The sequence below is a fragment of the Macaca nemestrina genome, chromosome 7 (assembly GCF_043159975.1).
Source record: "Macaca nemestrina isolate mMacNem1 chromosome 7, mMacNem.hap1, whole genome shotgun sequence".
Taxonomy (NCBI): domain Eukaryota; kingdom Metazoa; phylum Chordata; class Mammalia; order Primates; family Cercopithecidae; genus Macaca; species Macaca nemestrina.
This window is the reverse complement of record NC_092131.1, coordinates 126,518,946-126,534,964: the sequence shown is the minus strand read 5'-3', so window position 1 is coordinate 126,534,964 and position 16,019 is coordinate 126,518,946. Positions and strand designations below refer to the sequence as shown.

Here is a 16,019-nt window from a genome sequence, read left to right as displayed (position 1 = left end):
GGCACTGAAACAGCCGGTTCCAGGGCTTGTGCACTCCAGTTCCTGCCTCATTCACTCGCACACTCCCTTCAGCAAGGAGTTGAGAGCAGTGGGCAGAGTAAATGAGGTACCCCGTCATGAGTTCCATGAATAGGTCAAGGAAGGGAAATATCCTGCTTCAGTTTGAGTCTGAATGTCTGGCAGTTGTTTAAGAGAGAAATACCCCCAGACTAAAAGAAGGCCTGGTCTTCTTTTAGCTTACAGGAAAATACTATTCAGCTAGTCCTTAATTCTATGCTTACCCAGCAAGCAATCTTCTGATTTTTAATTTGGCCTTAGGCTAGATCCCAGCAGTGGGGAATCCCTGGTTTGTTCAAGAAATTCTACATTCTGAGCCAGGTATACACCTACCAATACAAATTGCTATACTGACTTACAAACCTTTCTTTAGACCTTTCGGTTAATGTGATCTCTTTTCTCAGAATTTTCTCTCTTCTGGGTAAGCAGTTTCTGAAACACCAAATAATGAGGGTCCATACCGAGCTGATCCTTAGAGGCCATACTAATGCACATCCACAACACAGTAGCCAGCCACACCCTGTCTCTGACACCCTATTTGGCTACCACACATCAGTCAACAACTACTCTAGCAGCCAAGGCAGAAGGTCCCACAGAATTCTCCAAACCACCCACCCCCAGAGAATCAAGCTCTGGTCTCCATCTGACTACCCTGAAAGAGTGGATCAGGTGACTGGTATGCTAGACTGAACCTCTATCACAGTCTAAATAAATGGAAGAAGGGGTTTCACCATGTTGGTCAGGCTGGTCTGGAACTTCTGACCTCAGGTGATCTGTCTGCCTCGGCCTCCCAAAGTGCTAGGATTACAGGTGTGAGTTACCACCCCCAGCTGTGTGTACATTTTCTAGACATTATCCTCTGTGTTCTTTTAACTTTGCCTAGACCATGACTGTGTGCCAATAAAACTTTATTTACAAAAACAGGCAGTGGGTTGGATTTGGCCCATGGGCTACAGTTTGCAGACTTTTGACGCAGAGTATACACTTAGGGTGAAGTTAATTCGTAATAGTTAATGTGGATTCATGTTTGGAATGACCTTCTTGATACTTTTTAATTTGGGAGACCATCTTCATAGATTTGATTAATTTTTGACAACCTCATTCTAGCTAAAGAAGGCCTATAAGAGGAATAGGGAAAGTGTTCTGCCATTTTCTTGTTTACTTATGATTACATTAGTATTATCGTTACTTAACATATAGTTTCTTTATGAGAATCTTTTTAAGCCACATATACATTTTTATATGATTTAGTTAAAAATTGGCATGGTTGTAGAGTGTGAATGCACTTAATGCCACTGAACTGTACACTTAAAAATGGTTAAAATGGTAAATTTTATGTATATTTTACTGCAATTTTTAAAAAATGATGTATACCCACTAGCATGGATAGACTTCTTGTTATAGAAAGTCATATTTTCCTCAGATATCTCAAATACAGGCAGCAATTGGCTGGCATGGAACTTCATAAGGGTGCTAGTTTTCATCAATACATTAAAATTCATAAAGTTTAATTTCTACTGTTTTTAGTTAAAATAAAAAATAGAATATTCAGTATCTTCTTCCTACGTCCTGGTGAATCATTCCGTCCACACCTGGGGAAACACATACCCACTGAAGAGTGACCACTGGGCAAGAGACCTATTTCTAATAGGATGTTTTGATTTAATACTGAGGCAGTACATTGATAATCCTTATTCTCTTGTTCTTCCCTTGTCTGTGTATATTGCTACTGGTGTTATCCTGACCTTATATTTTCATACCCATTCTTTCTTCCTGATTCAGCTCTGCTTTCTCATCCCATCTCTATTAAACACACAAAAAAATTCACTGGGCATGGTGGCACACACCTGTAATCCCAGCTACTCGGGAGGCTGAGGCACGAGAATCGCTTGAACCCAGGAGGTGGAGCTTGCAGTGAGCCAAGATTTCACCACTGCACTCCAGCCTGGGTGACAGGGCGAGCCTCTGTCTCAAAAAAAAAAAGAAAAAAGAAAAAATGTACACACAATGCAAAAATGAAAAATGATTCAGTACAGCACAACAGTCAAATAAATAATTCAAAGGTAATAGGAAATGAGTATTCCTTTTTAAAAATAATGTTTGTTAACAGATGTTCATACCAGATAATGCACAAAATATGTAGAAAATTCTAAATATTCACATAATATTTTGATCTTTCTTTTAGTAAAAAATTTGCATCCATCTTATGAAGTTTTATATCCTGCTTTCTTGCTCAGGAGCATCCTTGAGTTTCATGAAAAAATTCTTCAAAGACTGTATCTTACTTTTTATAACTGCATAAATCATAGATCATACCATATTGATATACAGCACATAGATCATACCTATTGATTAACTTTTAAGTTATTTCTCATTTTTGCTGTTACAGACTCAGCCCAAACACACTATCTTTGATTACTCTTGCTAAAAAAATCACTCCCATTTGAACACTTACAACACTGTGGGTACCACTGACCTAGCACTTATGCTATATTACCAACTTTGTTCTGTAGTTAATCTGTGTTCTTGCTCTAACTTCCCAAGGAGTTTATAAGCCAACAGAGGACAGGAATGATGTCATTCACACGTGTCACCCAACACTGTGCCAGGTTCAGTGTAAGTACACAAAACTCCGCTGAATTAAGAAATAAAAACAGTTACATATATATTTTAAAAAAGCAAACACTAGCCAATCAAAAGTTAAAAGTCTAAAAAGAGGTTCTAAAAAAAGGGCAACTTGACATTAACTACAAGAAAAAGCAATAAAAATCATGCCAACTTTGTTGCATGACTGAAAAGGCCAGGAAGATAAAGTTGTTGACAATAATATAATACAAAAGAGTTATGAAGCAAGGGCTTCAGTGGAAAAAGTTCAGTCATGTCCAATATGACTGACAATGAACTATCCTGGAACTATTACAATGACTGATGAAAATAAGCAGTTGAGGCCGGGCGCGGTGGCTCAAGCCTGTAATCCCAGCACTTTGGGAGGCCGAGACGGGCGGATCATGAGGTCAGGAGATCGAGACCATCCTGGATAACCCAGTGAAACCCCGTCTCTACTAAAAAATACAAAAAAAAATTAGCCGGGCGAGGTGGCGGGCGCCTGTAGTCCCAGCTACGCGGGAGGCTGAGGCAGGAGAATGGCGTGAACCCGGGAGGCGGAGCTTGCAGTGAGCTGAGATCCGGCCACTGTACTCCAGCCTGGGCGACAGAGCCAGACTCCGTCTCAAAAAAAAAAAAAAAAAAAAAAAAAAGAAAATAAGCAGTTGATCAATGAAGGAGAAGACAGGGTTAAGGAAGCAAAATGGGAAATCGTTCCCATTCAGATAAAACCCAAAGCTCCTGAAACCAGGTGACCAAGAATAAAGCTCAGAGGAAACAGGATACAGATACTGCTAAAGAGGAACAGGTAGAGGCACAAAAACAGTCATAGGAGAAAACAGGAAAGAATCTAGAATCCAAAGACCCAAATACTCTGAAGGCAGGTCAGACTTCCCAAATGACACTGTTAGAAGGTCAGTTATCCTGGAACTAAAGTTTGAAAAGCATGAGCTGGCCTGGCAAGGTGGCTCACACCTGTAATCCCAGCACTGTGGGAGGCCAAGGTGGGTGGATCGCCTGAGCTCAGGAGTTTGAGACCAACCTGGCCAACATGGGGAAACCTGTCTCTACTAAAAATACAAAAATTAGCTGGGCGTGGTGGCACATGCCTGTAATCCCAGCTACTCCAGAGGCTGAGGCAGGAGAATCACTTGAAACCGGGAGGCAGAGGTTGCAGTCAGCCGAAATTGCGCCACTGCACTCCAGCCTGGGTGACAGAGCAAGACTCTGTCTCAAAAAAATAAAATAAAATAAAACATAAAGAAAAAGAAAAAGAAAAGCACGAGTTGCTTCTCTAACCACTAGCGCAGTATTTGTTAGCCCTAAACAGTGCACTAACCACTGAACACCAATATGAATGTTTGAAAGCACAAGCTGCGCATCCCTAATCCAAACATCCAAAATCCAAAAATTTCTGAGTGCCAACGTGGTGTTCAAAGAAAATGCTGATTGGAGCATTTTGGATTTCTGGATTAGGGATGCTCAACTGGTATGTATTCCAGAAATACTCCGAAATACTTTTTAAATAATCCAAAATCTGAAACACTTCTGCTCCCTAGCATTTTGCATAAGAGATACCCAACCTTTATTTGGGGGGAGAGAGTGCAGCGTAGAAAGAAAACTTTTGCTCAGTTTCAAAAAATAAAAAATAAAAATAAAAAGCTAAAAAATAGTACCCACTTCATATCATGCCACATGAGGAGGAGCTACTGAAATGCAAAGTAGAAAAGTAAAGAAAACAAACATGACTAGCTGTAAAGTTCGCTCAAAGCATGTTGACAAAGTGCCCCACTATAAAGACTAATAGGGTTCACAATGGGAGATGCCCTAATTCTGCCCTAATGATGCTGGGCACTGGTCACCGTTTTTTGGCTCAGCTGTAGGATTCTACAAACATAACTTACAACAAAACCCAGAGATGTGTATGTAGAAGGTTTCAGATGTTTTCCTGTACTCCTCTAAATGCAGAGTTGATTGATTCGAGACATAGACACGAAGGACCAGCTATGTTTTAAACACTGTCAGGAAAGTGGAGTGTGAAAAACATTTCCCAAGAGGAAATACTGACATCACAGGTCAGTAAGAGAATATAAAATAAATGCAAGGCAGGCTAATGTGCTCAGTTGTCTCTTATTCTTCCCTTTCCTCTTACTTTAATACAAATATTACGAAGTCCTGAGTGAATAAGCTGTCTCAGTACTTGGCTAACTCAGCCCAAAGGGCCTGGCTCTGCATTAAACTGGCCTTTGGCCACTGCAAGAGAAAAACACTTCCATTGGAAAAGATAAACAGTCTTCCCAGATTTCTTTACCTTTCAATTACAAGGGCCATGCAAGTATTAAGACTGCAGGGGTCGGGCGCGGTGGCTCACGCCTGTAATCCCAACACTTTGGGAGGCCAAGGCGGGTGGATCACGAGGTCAGGAGATCAAGACCATCCTAGTTAACACGGTGAAACCCCGTCTCTACTAAAAATACAAAAAAATTAGCCAGGCGTGGTGGCAGGCGCCTGTAGTCCCAGTTACTCGGGAGGCTGAGGCAGGAGAATGGCTTGAACCCGGGAGGCGGAGCTTGCAGTGAGCCGAGATTGTGCCACTGCACTCCAGCCTGGGTGACAGAGCCAGACTACGTCTCCAAAAAAAAAAAAAAAAAAAAAGACTGCAGGCTGGCCGCCTTCCTGTGCCGTTTTTCTGCCAGCCTTTGGCACAGAGGCCCTTTGGCCAGGACAACCTGTAACAAACCCATTGTTGTGTAACCCTCAATGCCACTTATTTATTGGTTTTTGTCACACACACACTGTAAGGGGGAACTTTGTCCTGCACTTACCACACTAAAGGGTACTTGAAAGTTAAACTACAAATGTTTTACTGCCAGATTCAACAGGCATCATGAGAAGGTGCCTGAGAATATATGGGACCTTCTTCTTAACTCTCAAATTCTAGGCCTTGGGTTTTCAAGCCTATTAGATATATGAAGCACATCCAAGGAAGTTTAAAAGTCAAGAAGACCTCACTAGGACCATGAAAACTTGGCAAAATTCACTTCCTGCCTCAGGTGGCGGGATGACTGTTAAAATGAACAGACTGTTAAAGCCCAACCATATTGCAACAAGATAATATTGACCTTCTTTCCATTTAAAAGGTTCAATACCATTTCTCATTTCTCTCCACCTCCAGTAACAAAGAGAAAAATGAAAATCAGCGCTAAACAGAAGCAATGTCGTGCCTATAGGACCACCTCTCTCTAAATATAAATGAACTAAAGGCCAGCTATCTACTTCGTTTGTTTTGAGATGCAGTTTCACTCTTGTTGCCCAGGCTGGAGTGCAATGGCACGATCTCGGCTCATTGCAGCCTCCACCTCCTGGGTTCAAGCAATTCTCCTGCCTCAGCCTCCCGAGTAGCTGGGATTACAGGCATGTACCACCAGGCCCAGCTAATTTTTTGTATTTTTAGTAGAGACAGGGCTTCATCATGTTGGCCAGGCTGGTCTCAAACTCCTGATCTCAGGTGATCCGCCCACCTCAGTCTCCCAAAGTGCTGGGATTAGAGGCATGAGCCACCATGCCCGGCCTCAGCTACCTACTTTCATGTTCTACAGGCAAAAGAGCCTTAACTGTTAAATTTTTATTCAAATGCATGTTACCAATGACTATTCAAGTTCATAGACTAAGATTTCAGAGAGGGATGCCTTTCATCTGCCCCTCATGGTCACCATTTTTAACTGTGACATGGGATTTGATAAATATGAATTATACCCATACACAGAGCTGCATCCTAAACAAGGCTTGGTTTCCCTCTGCTCCCTAGGACTGATGTTATATCTATTTGACAAACATTCTGAATGGTCACAGAAAAACTATTCTTTATATGATTCTTTAAACCCACTCCCACCCCAAGAGAAGAGATTAAAATCTGCTTGTGCTAAATTATCAATGTTGGATTAGGTAACTATTATAAACCAACAAATTCCTCAACTCCTTATTGCAATCCTGAAAGAACACTTAAAAGCCAGAAATGAAGACAGATTACATTTCCTTCTTTCTTTTCTTTTTTTTTTTTTTTCCTGAGACAGAGTTTTGCTTTGTTGCCCAGGCTGGAGGGCAGTGGCACAATCTCAGCTTACTGCAACCTCCACCTCCCAGGTTCAGGCAATTCTTATGCCTCAGCCTCCTGAGTAACTGGCATTACGGGCGCCCGCCACCACACCCAGCTATTTTTTGTATTTTTGCAGAGACAGGGTTTCACCATGTTGCCCAGGCTAGTCTCAAACTCCTGAGCTCAAGCAACCTGCCAATCCTGGCCTCCCAAAGTGTTAAGATTACAGGTGTGAGCCACCACACCCGGCCGACAGATATTTATATAGCTTCATCAATCTACTAGTCTCAACGTCAATGTACATAAACTGGAGAAAATTCTAAGGCAGACCTTTCTACTTACAGGGCTCAATGAGTGGAAAAATAATTATAACTCTACCTTCTTTCAGCAACCTATTCTGAGCCATGTCTCATTACCAAATTCCCAGGCCACAAACATTTTCCAAACTAATCTGGATTCTAAATAAGTTCCTTGAAAAATAGTAACATTTTACTGCCCTACGATCTCTTTACCTTACTTATGTACAGTTAACAATCTAGAAAAAGGAAACTGACAAAACAGCAAAAGCAGAATAACCAAAACCTGGAAGCCACCAAGATGCCCTGCAATAGGTGAATGGAACTGATACATCCACACAATGGAACGTTATCCATCAATTAAAGAAATGAGCTATCAAGCCACAAAAAGACATGAATGAATCTTAAATGCATCTTGCTAAGTGAAAGAAGCCAGTCTGAAAGGGCAATATACTGTATAATTTTAATTATGCGATATTCTGGAAAATGCAAAACTGCAGAGATGGGATAATAAAAAAATCAGTAGTTGCCAGGGGGAAGTGGGGACAGCTGAACAGGTGAGGCACAAGAGATTGTTTAGGACAATGCACTATTCTGTTTAACACTGTAACGACAGATACACGATGCTGTATTTGTCAAAACCCACAGAGCTTTACAGCACAAAGAGTGAGCCTTAGTGTATGCAAATTTTAAAAAATCATTTAAGAGGTTAGGAGACCCCAGGATGGAATGCAGAATGTGACAAAACAAATTAACTGTAATATGAATATATGAAACAAGTCAATGAAGGAAATGGGAGACCTAAATAACTCTAGAAATGAATGGAGTCAGATGAAAGGCAAAAGAAATGGTACGCAAGTGCCATATTCTATTTGACAGTCTCCCACAGGAATGGGGATACGAGTTAATAATTCTGACACCACTATACATGTATACTGGAATTGAATAATTATGTAAAGAATGAATGACAATAGCAGACAGGTTTCTCGCTGTTGGAGTGAGAAGTAACAGACAAGCAAAAGGAGAAGACTAGAAGGATCCATGTGGTAATGGATTAAAGTTGGAGACATCAGTATGAACTCATTCTTAGTATAGTAAAATATAGTTACATATAGAAATATATAAATACATATATATACTGGTTAAATATACACATATATATTTTCTCTTCTGTGAACTCTGCAGAGAAGTATATACACATATTTTCTTGCTGTCAGCTATAAGGGTGACACCCAAGAGCAATGAGCATACCTAGTGAAGAAGGAAGAAAGGAGAATTGGGGAGGAGGGGCGGGAGGGAGGGGGAGAGAGGAGGAGGAAGAGGAGGAAGAGGAGGAAGAGGAGGAGGAGGAGCAGCAACAGCAGCAGTAGTGGCAGTAACAAGCATCTTTCAGTGTCAGAAACTACCTAAGTACTAAAAACAAAAACAAAAACAAAAAAATTCCACTGGAGTATGTCAAAGGGACATGAGATCCAAGTGAAAGATTGGAGACTAGCTAAAACTGAAATAATTTGAGTAACAAAATAAAGTAATATTGAATTATAAGCCAAAGTATAAAATAAATACCCATGAGTACATGCTGATATAAATAAATGACTGAACACATAAACAAATGGGGGAGAAGAGAGGAATCTCTGGAATAAAAGAATTTCAAGTAATGTCTGAAGACGCTGTGTCCTCAAGGAGAGGGAACACAACTCCTCACTCCCTGGGTGTGGGCTGCACATAATTTCCTTCCAAAGAGTACATATGCAACGGGGAAGAGTCACTTTACAGAGGAGAAACTAGATATATACTACTTTAGCCAGGTATCAAGGTGAACATCAAAAGTTATAAACCATAGTGACAATATATACACTTGACACAAAGTGATGAAAATGGTACTTTACCTCTGTTGTCTTCCACCCCCAAACATATAACCCCAGTCTAATCATGAGAAAAACATCAACTACCAAGTGAGGGACATTCTACAAAATACCTGACCAGTATTCATCAAAATGTCTAGGTCATCAAAAACAAGGAAGGTCTGAGAAACTGTAAGAGCCAAGCAGAGACATGACTACCAAATGTGATGTGATATACTGGACAGGATCCTGGAACAAGGGCATCAGGTAAAAACTAAGGCAATCTGAATAAAATATGGACTTTGTTTAATGATAATGCATCAACACCGGTTCAATAATCATAACAAATGTACCATACCAATGTAAGATGTTAATAACAGGGAGAAAAATCTGTAGGAAAAAATAATACGAATTGCTAATAAGGGTCATCTTCAAGTGCATGGAAGATTATAAACTGCCTATATGAACTTCTAACAAATCAACAATTTCTGGTAAAAGAAAAAAGATTTTCAGACTGGGCAACATAGTGAGACCTTATCTCTACTAAAAATAAAAAAACTAGCCAGGCATGGTGGCACACATCTGTAGTCCCAGCTACTTAGGAGGCTGAGGTGGGAGGATTGTTTGAGCCCAGGAGTTCAAGGTTGTAGTGAGCTGTGATCGTATCACTGCATTCCAGCCTGAGTGTCAAGGCAAGACCCTATCTCAACAGAATAGAATAGAATAGAATAGAATAGAATAGAATAGAATAGAACAGAACAGAACAGAACAGAACAGAACAGAACAGAACAGAACAGAACAGAATAGAATGCAAGCAAAATAGAGAAGGTTAAAGTCCAAATGGAAAGAATAATTTTCTATCCAAGTATTCTACAATTTTTCTAAAGATACAGAACTCACAAGTGAATTTCAGTCTCATATTTGCAAACATCATCATTTCAGATAGTTGTTTCTTATGCACCAAAGGAAACTACCTTGAAACTGTACATTACATACATTAAAAAATTTTTTTAGGCCAGGCACGGTGGCTCACACCTGTAATCCCAGCACTTTTGGAGGCCGAGGCAGGCGGACCACCTGAGGTCAGGAGTTCGAAATTAGCTTAGGCAACATGGCAAAACCCCATCTCTACTAAAAATACAAAAATTAGCCAGGGAGCCTGGTACGGTGGCTCATACCTGTAATCTCAGCACTTTGGGAGGCCGAGGTGGGCGGATCACCTGAGGTCGGGAGTTTGAGACCAGCCTGACCAACATGGAGCCCCATCTCTATTAAAAATACAAAATTAGCCAGACGTGGTAGCGCATGCCTGTAATCCCAGCTACTCGGGAGGCAGAGGCAGGAGAATCATTTGAACCCAGGAGGCGGAGGTTGCTGCGAGCCGAGATCGTGCCATTGCACTCCAGCCTGAGCAACAAGAGCGAAACTCCATCTCAGAAAAAAAAAAAAGAAAACAAAACTAGCCGGGCATGGCAGCAAGTGCCTGTAGTACCAGCTCCTAGGGAGGCTGAGGCAGGAGAATCACCTGAACACGGGAAGTGGAGGTTGCAGTGAGCTGAGATCACACCACTGCACTTCAGCCTGGGCAACAGAGTGAGACTCCATCTCAAAAAAAAATGTTGGCCCCTGACACAGGTGTCACACCACAAGCTATTAACAGAATTCACCCAGCACACTAAAACCTTACTACAATGCCACCAGGACCACAGTGTGAGGAGCAACAATGGTAGCAAGAAGTATCTGGAATTTTATGTAATAAACTTTCTGAGTGGGGTCTAGAGAGACATAACTCACTCTAAATTGTGCCTTTTAGAAGGTAATGCCATAGCATGACTCTAGCTTATAATTTTAAATGAGTTAATGAATACTCATTTAAAATTTCTTTTGGTTGTTCGTTTTGAGACAGAGTCTCACTCTGTCACCCAGGCTGAAGTGCAGTGGCATGATCTTGGCTAATCACAACCTCCGCCTCCCTGGCTCAAGCCATCCTTCCACCTCAGCCTCCTGAGTAGCTGGGACCACGGGTGCACGCCGCCATGCCCAGCTAATTTTTTTGTATTTTCTTTTCGTAGAGATGGGGTTTTGCCATGTTGCTCAGGCTGGTCTCGAACTCCGGGGCTCAAGCGATCCGCCTGCCTCAGCCTCCTGAAGTGTTGGGGTTACAGGTGTGAGCCACTGCACCCAGTCTCTCACTTAAAGTTTCTAATACATTCTGCTACCATCTCTGAGTACAAAGCCATCTAAGTAAAATGAGAATAGTTTGCCATTTGGAAATAATTTTTTAAAACAACATTCATATTAATTTAAGAAGCATAACAGATTCCAGTGAATGTTATGATTCACTATCGTAACATTATTCTAGTAAATACGTTGGAGAAGAACAGTTCTAGTGAATTAACTATGGTTTTGGAACGCAGCTATGCTCACCACCATACCACTAACACAACTATGGTTTCATTTTATATTATTTATTTTATTTTTGAGACAGAGTCTTGCTCTATCGCCCAGGCTGGAGTGGCACAATCTCAGCTCACTGCAACCTCTGCCTCCTGGGTTCAAGGGATTCTCCTGCCTCAACCTCCAAAGTAGCTGAGATTACAAGCATGTGCCTCCACGCCCAGCTAATTTTTGTATTTTTAGCAGAGACGAGGTTTCACCATGTTGGCCAGGCTGGCCTCAAACGCCTGACCTCAGGTGATCTGCCCGCCCAAAGTGCTAGGATTACAGGTGTGAGCCACCGTGCCTGGCCACAGCTATGGTTTTATAATCAGCAAATGGCATTTAATAATGGGTTAGTATCAAACAAAACTGGGCAGCAACACAGACCAATACACATTCTTCTTGATGTGTCAGTAGGAACAAATACAGCAAATTAAAAATTGTCACTCTGCTAGAAAATGAAAGATCACAGAGATGTTTGGATCAGTCCTCTCCTCTTTTCTGAGGATGAGTCTCAAATCACAGAAAGAGAAGTTACTCAAGAATCCTCTGGAACAGCCCAAGTGCAGGTTCAACTCAGACACTACTACCAACATCAGTAAGAGGATTTAAGGGTTTTTTTCCCTTTTTTAGAGACAGAATCTTGCTATTTTGCCCAGACTAGCCTTGAACTGAGCTCAAACAATCCTCCTGCCTCAACCTCTCAAGTAGCTGGGACTACAGATGTATGTCACCACACCCAGTACTTACTGGATTTAAAACATCACTGTTAGTCTCAGTAAACTCTGGGCAGACTTTTCCCGAAGGAAGTGGTAAGAGAGGGCAGGAAGCTCACAGGCATCCCTAACACCTTATTTCCTTTCCCTTAACATCTTGAGGAACTAGGCCTGGAGGAAGAGAACCATGTTGTATTTTTGCGAAGCTCAGCCAGCATCCATTTTATTGGAGTAATAAAGGATTTATTTAAAGAGCAGCAGTGCTTATAGCTTGTAGCCCTGAAACACTAGATTGAGAAGAAGTATCAACTTGACCCTACTTACAGGAGTTGTGCCGACGACGGAAACTTTTGGACTGACTCAAGGATTCCATGTGCCTGTCGACATAGCTCTTTGAACACTGTTGCTGCTGGGGGGAAACGGCAACATCCTGGCTCTTCACATCTGTCCTCTTAGGGATATTCTGAGGGGCACTGCTGGAAGAGGTTGGCTTCTTGACCAACTTGCCTGTGCCATTCTGACTGATGCCCACTTGGCAGCCAACACCAGAAGGGCCTAATTCTGTCTGATGAACGTCTCCAAAATGTTGGTTGCCTCCAGGTCCTGGTATCTCCAGAATTTTTAACTCCGTAATGTCACCTGCCCTGAAATACACAAAAAAGCCAAGTCTCAAAATTATAATAGTGGTAAGAATGATGAAACTGAGTTCATTAGCAAACAGCTACCCCTTTGCAGGACTGCATTTTAATGAGTTATCAGAGGCTAGGAAAGGGGGCTGTGTGCTTAAGGACAGGGGTCAGCCACCAACTGTCCAAGTGACACAATGCTGGCCTTTAAAAAGAGGCTATTGATAACAACAAAACTATATTAATCTTACATTCCCACAATGTTTAATGGCTTTTTTTTCATTCATTCACTCCCTTGCTCATTCAACAGGCATAAATATAAAATACTATATGGTAAGCCCTCCACTAGGAACTATTTTGATCTGGTATATAGAGATGAAAACCACTATGTGACCACAGGAACTCAGTCTGATCAGTAGAAAAGACAAGTACATATTCAATCAAAAGTGTTACACGGGCTGGGCACAATGGCTCATGCCTATAATCCCAGCACTCTGGAAGGCCGAGGCAGACGAATCACTTGAGGCATTCGAGACCAGCCTGGTCAACATGGCAAAACCCTGTCTCTACTAAAAATAGAAACAATTAGTTGGGTGTGATGGTGCACACCTGTAATCCTAGCTACCCAGGAGGCTGAGGCATGAGAATCGTTTCACCCTGGGAGCCAAAGGTTACAGTGAGCAGAGTGCACCACTGCACTCCAGCCTGGGCAACAAAGTGAGACTCTGTCTAAAAAAAAAAAAAAAATTTTTAAGTGTTAAATGTTATGACAGGGGTGTGCATAGGAGACTAGAGAGCCTAAAAGCAAAATATTTAAGTTAGTCTGGTGGAGATGAATGTAATACTTAAGCTAAATCTGGCCAGGACAGGCAGAAGGAGAGGCTAAGCAAAGAACAGTAGGGAGAAAGGCATCTCAGGTAGGGACTCAGAGACTAAGGAAATGTAGAAAATATGGCCTATGTGAGAAACTGCAAATGTTATGGTGATATTAAAGGGAAGGATGCTTGTGGAAGGCTATCAGGAAGTAAGGCTGCAGAGGTAACCAGGGACCACATCATGATCACAATGGATTTTCCCGGTGGCTATAGGGAAGGAGAAGAAACAAGAGGCAGTGGTACCAGTTAGAAGACCAAGCAAGAAATAAGAGGGGATGAACCAAGCAAGTGGTAATTGCAAAGGGAAAAGGGAGAAGGGATCAAGAGACATTTCAAATCCATAGGATTTTGGCAAGTAAGTGAACACGAGGATTAAAGAGAAAAAAGAGTTTATTATGACTCCTAAGTTTCTAACGTGGGGGAAAGGTGTTATTAATCATAAATAATGGGTATGCCCTTGGAAAAAGAAATCTACAGGAAGACATAACAAGATTAGCTCCGAAAATCTTGCATTTAAGATACCTTGTGGGATATCCAATGGAAATGACCAGCAGATGACGTGTCTGTCTCATAACGGGCCTAAGTTAAAGATTTCAGGTCTCATTAATGTATAAGGTACACATGAGATTGTCTAGAGAATAAAAGCTGAGAAAAGAACCAAAGATAAAATGCTGAGTAATTCAATCTTAACAGGTGAGAAGAAGAAAAGGAACATAAAAGTAAAGGAATGGAGGAATATGTGGAATACATGCAAAGTAAAACCAGAAGTGACAGGGAAACTAAAGGAGAATACTGCACTTCAGAAGTTAGGGAGCACTGGCTGGGCGCGGTGGCTCACGCCTGTAATCCCAGCACTTTGGGAGGCCGAGGTGGGCGGATCACTTCAGGTCAGGAGTTCGAGACCAGCCTGGCTAACATGGTGAAACCCAATCTCTACTAAAAATACAAAAAATTAGCCGGGCGTGGTGGCAAGCGCCTGTAATCCTAGTTACTCTGGAGGCTGAGGTGGGAGAATTGCTGGAACCCGGGAGGCGGAGGTTGCAGTGAGTTGAGATCATGCCACTGCACTCCAGCCTGGGAAACAGAGTGAGACTCCATCTCAAAAAAAAAAAAAAAAAAAAAAAGTTAGGGAGCATTGTATTTTTATTTATTTTTTTAGAGACAGGGTCTTGTTCTATCACCCAGGCTGCAGTGCAGTGGTGCTATCATGGCTCACTGCGACCTCCAACTCCTAGGCTCAAGTGATCTTCCTATCTCAGCCTCAGGAGTAGCTAGGATTACAGGCACATGCCACCACGCTCAGCTAAGCTTTTAAAATTTTCTTTTGTAAAGATGAGGTCTCACTATGTTGACCAGCCAGTTTTGAAATCCTGGGCTCAAGTGATTCTCCTGCCTTGGCCTCCCAAAGTGCTGGAATTACAGTCATAAGCCACTACAGCCATGAGGGAGCATTCAAATCAGATTGGGATTGAGATACTGTCAGTCAATTTGGCCATTAGGTTATTTGTAACCTTGGCAAAAGCTAATTCAGCAAGATGATAAAGTTAGAAAAAAAGATAATGGTAGGGTAAAGAGGGTCTAGAGAATGAAGCCACAAAATATAGAGAAAGCAGACTATTCAGCTCTGACAAGGATGATGGGTTCAAGGGAAGGGAAATGACACAATACCTAGTGGCAAACGCAAGGTCTAAGGGAGAAGGTTGTTTTTAATACAGGGGAGGCCAAGGAATGAATATCGGAATGCAGAGAGGAAATAAACAGTATAGGCCGGGCATGGTGGTTCACACCTGAAATCCCAGCACTTTGGGAGGCCATGACGGGCAGATCACTTGAGGCCAGTAGTTCGAGACCAGCCTGGCCAACATGGTGAAACCCCATCTCTACTAAAAATACAAAAAGCGGCCATATGCCAAGAGAATGCTAGCAATCAGACCTAGGTTCAAGCTCCACAGACCACCAGATTGGATTCAGAAGAGTCAGTCGGGACACTCACCTGAAGGTGACTTCTGGAACAAGACACTTCACTCCATTATGGAAAGGCCGGGTGAGAGAAATGGTCTGGCTGACCTGATCCACAGCTGACACTCTTCCCTGATAGACACCCAAGCTATCTCCACAATTGATGGACACAATACTTCCCAGCCAATCTGCAGCCATGTTTCAGATGTGAGACCACTGTGAAGAGAAGGAACTATTCAGTATGCCTTGGTGAAAAGACAAACTTTTAATTAAATTCAGCAAATACATCAGGCTCTGTACCAAGTGTTGGTTAATAAAACATATTCTATCACATTGTTAACTAAGGTAATAAACCATGAAAAAATTAAAAAACTTTTTCAGGAGTATACATATTAATAAGTAATATTATTTAATACATATAAAGATCTTACAATTGCTTTAAAGCACATACATTGGATAAAGATAATATTTATTACACATCAAATCACACAAACTATAATCTGTTTA

At 41.7% G+C, this 16,019-nt stretch overlaps 1 protein-coding gene across 4 annotated transcripts in view; it reads right to left on the bottom strand.

The window, feature by feature from the left end:
- Positions 1-16,019, bottom strand: part of LOC105490957 (enhancer of mRNA decapping 3) — a 61,458-nt gene that overhangs the window by 25,126 nt on the left and 20,313 nt on the right. For all 4 annotated transcript variants that reach the window (XM_011756979.3, XM_011756982.3, XM_011756980.3 and 1 more), the window contains 2 exons: positions 15,547-15,728; positions 12,377-12,696 (listed from right to left, as the gene is read on the bottom strand). In XM_011756979.3, coding sequence (XP_011755281.1) covers positions 12,377-12,696; positions 15,547-15,710 — 484 coding nt within the window. In that variant the 5' untranslated portion in view covers positions 15,711-15,728. The remainder of the gene's footprint in view (positions 1-12,376; positions 12,697-15,546; positions 15,729-16,019) is intronic.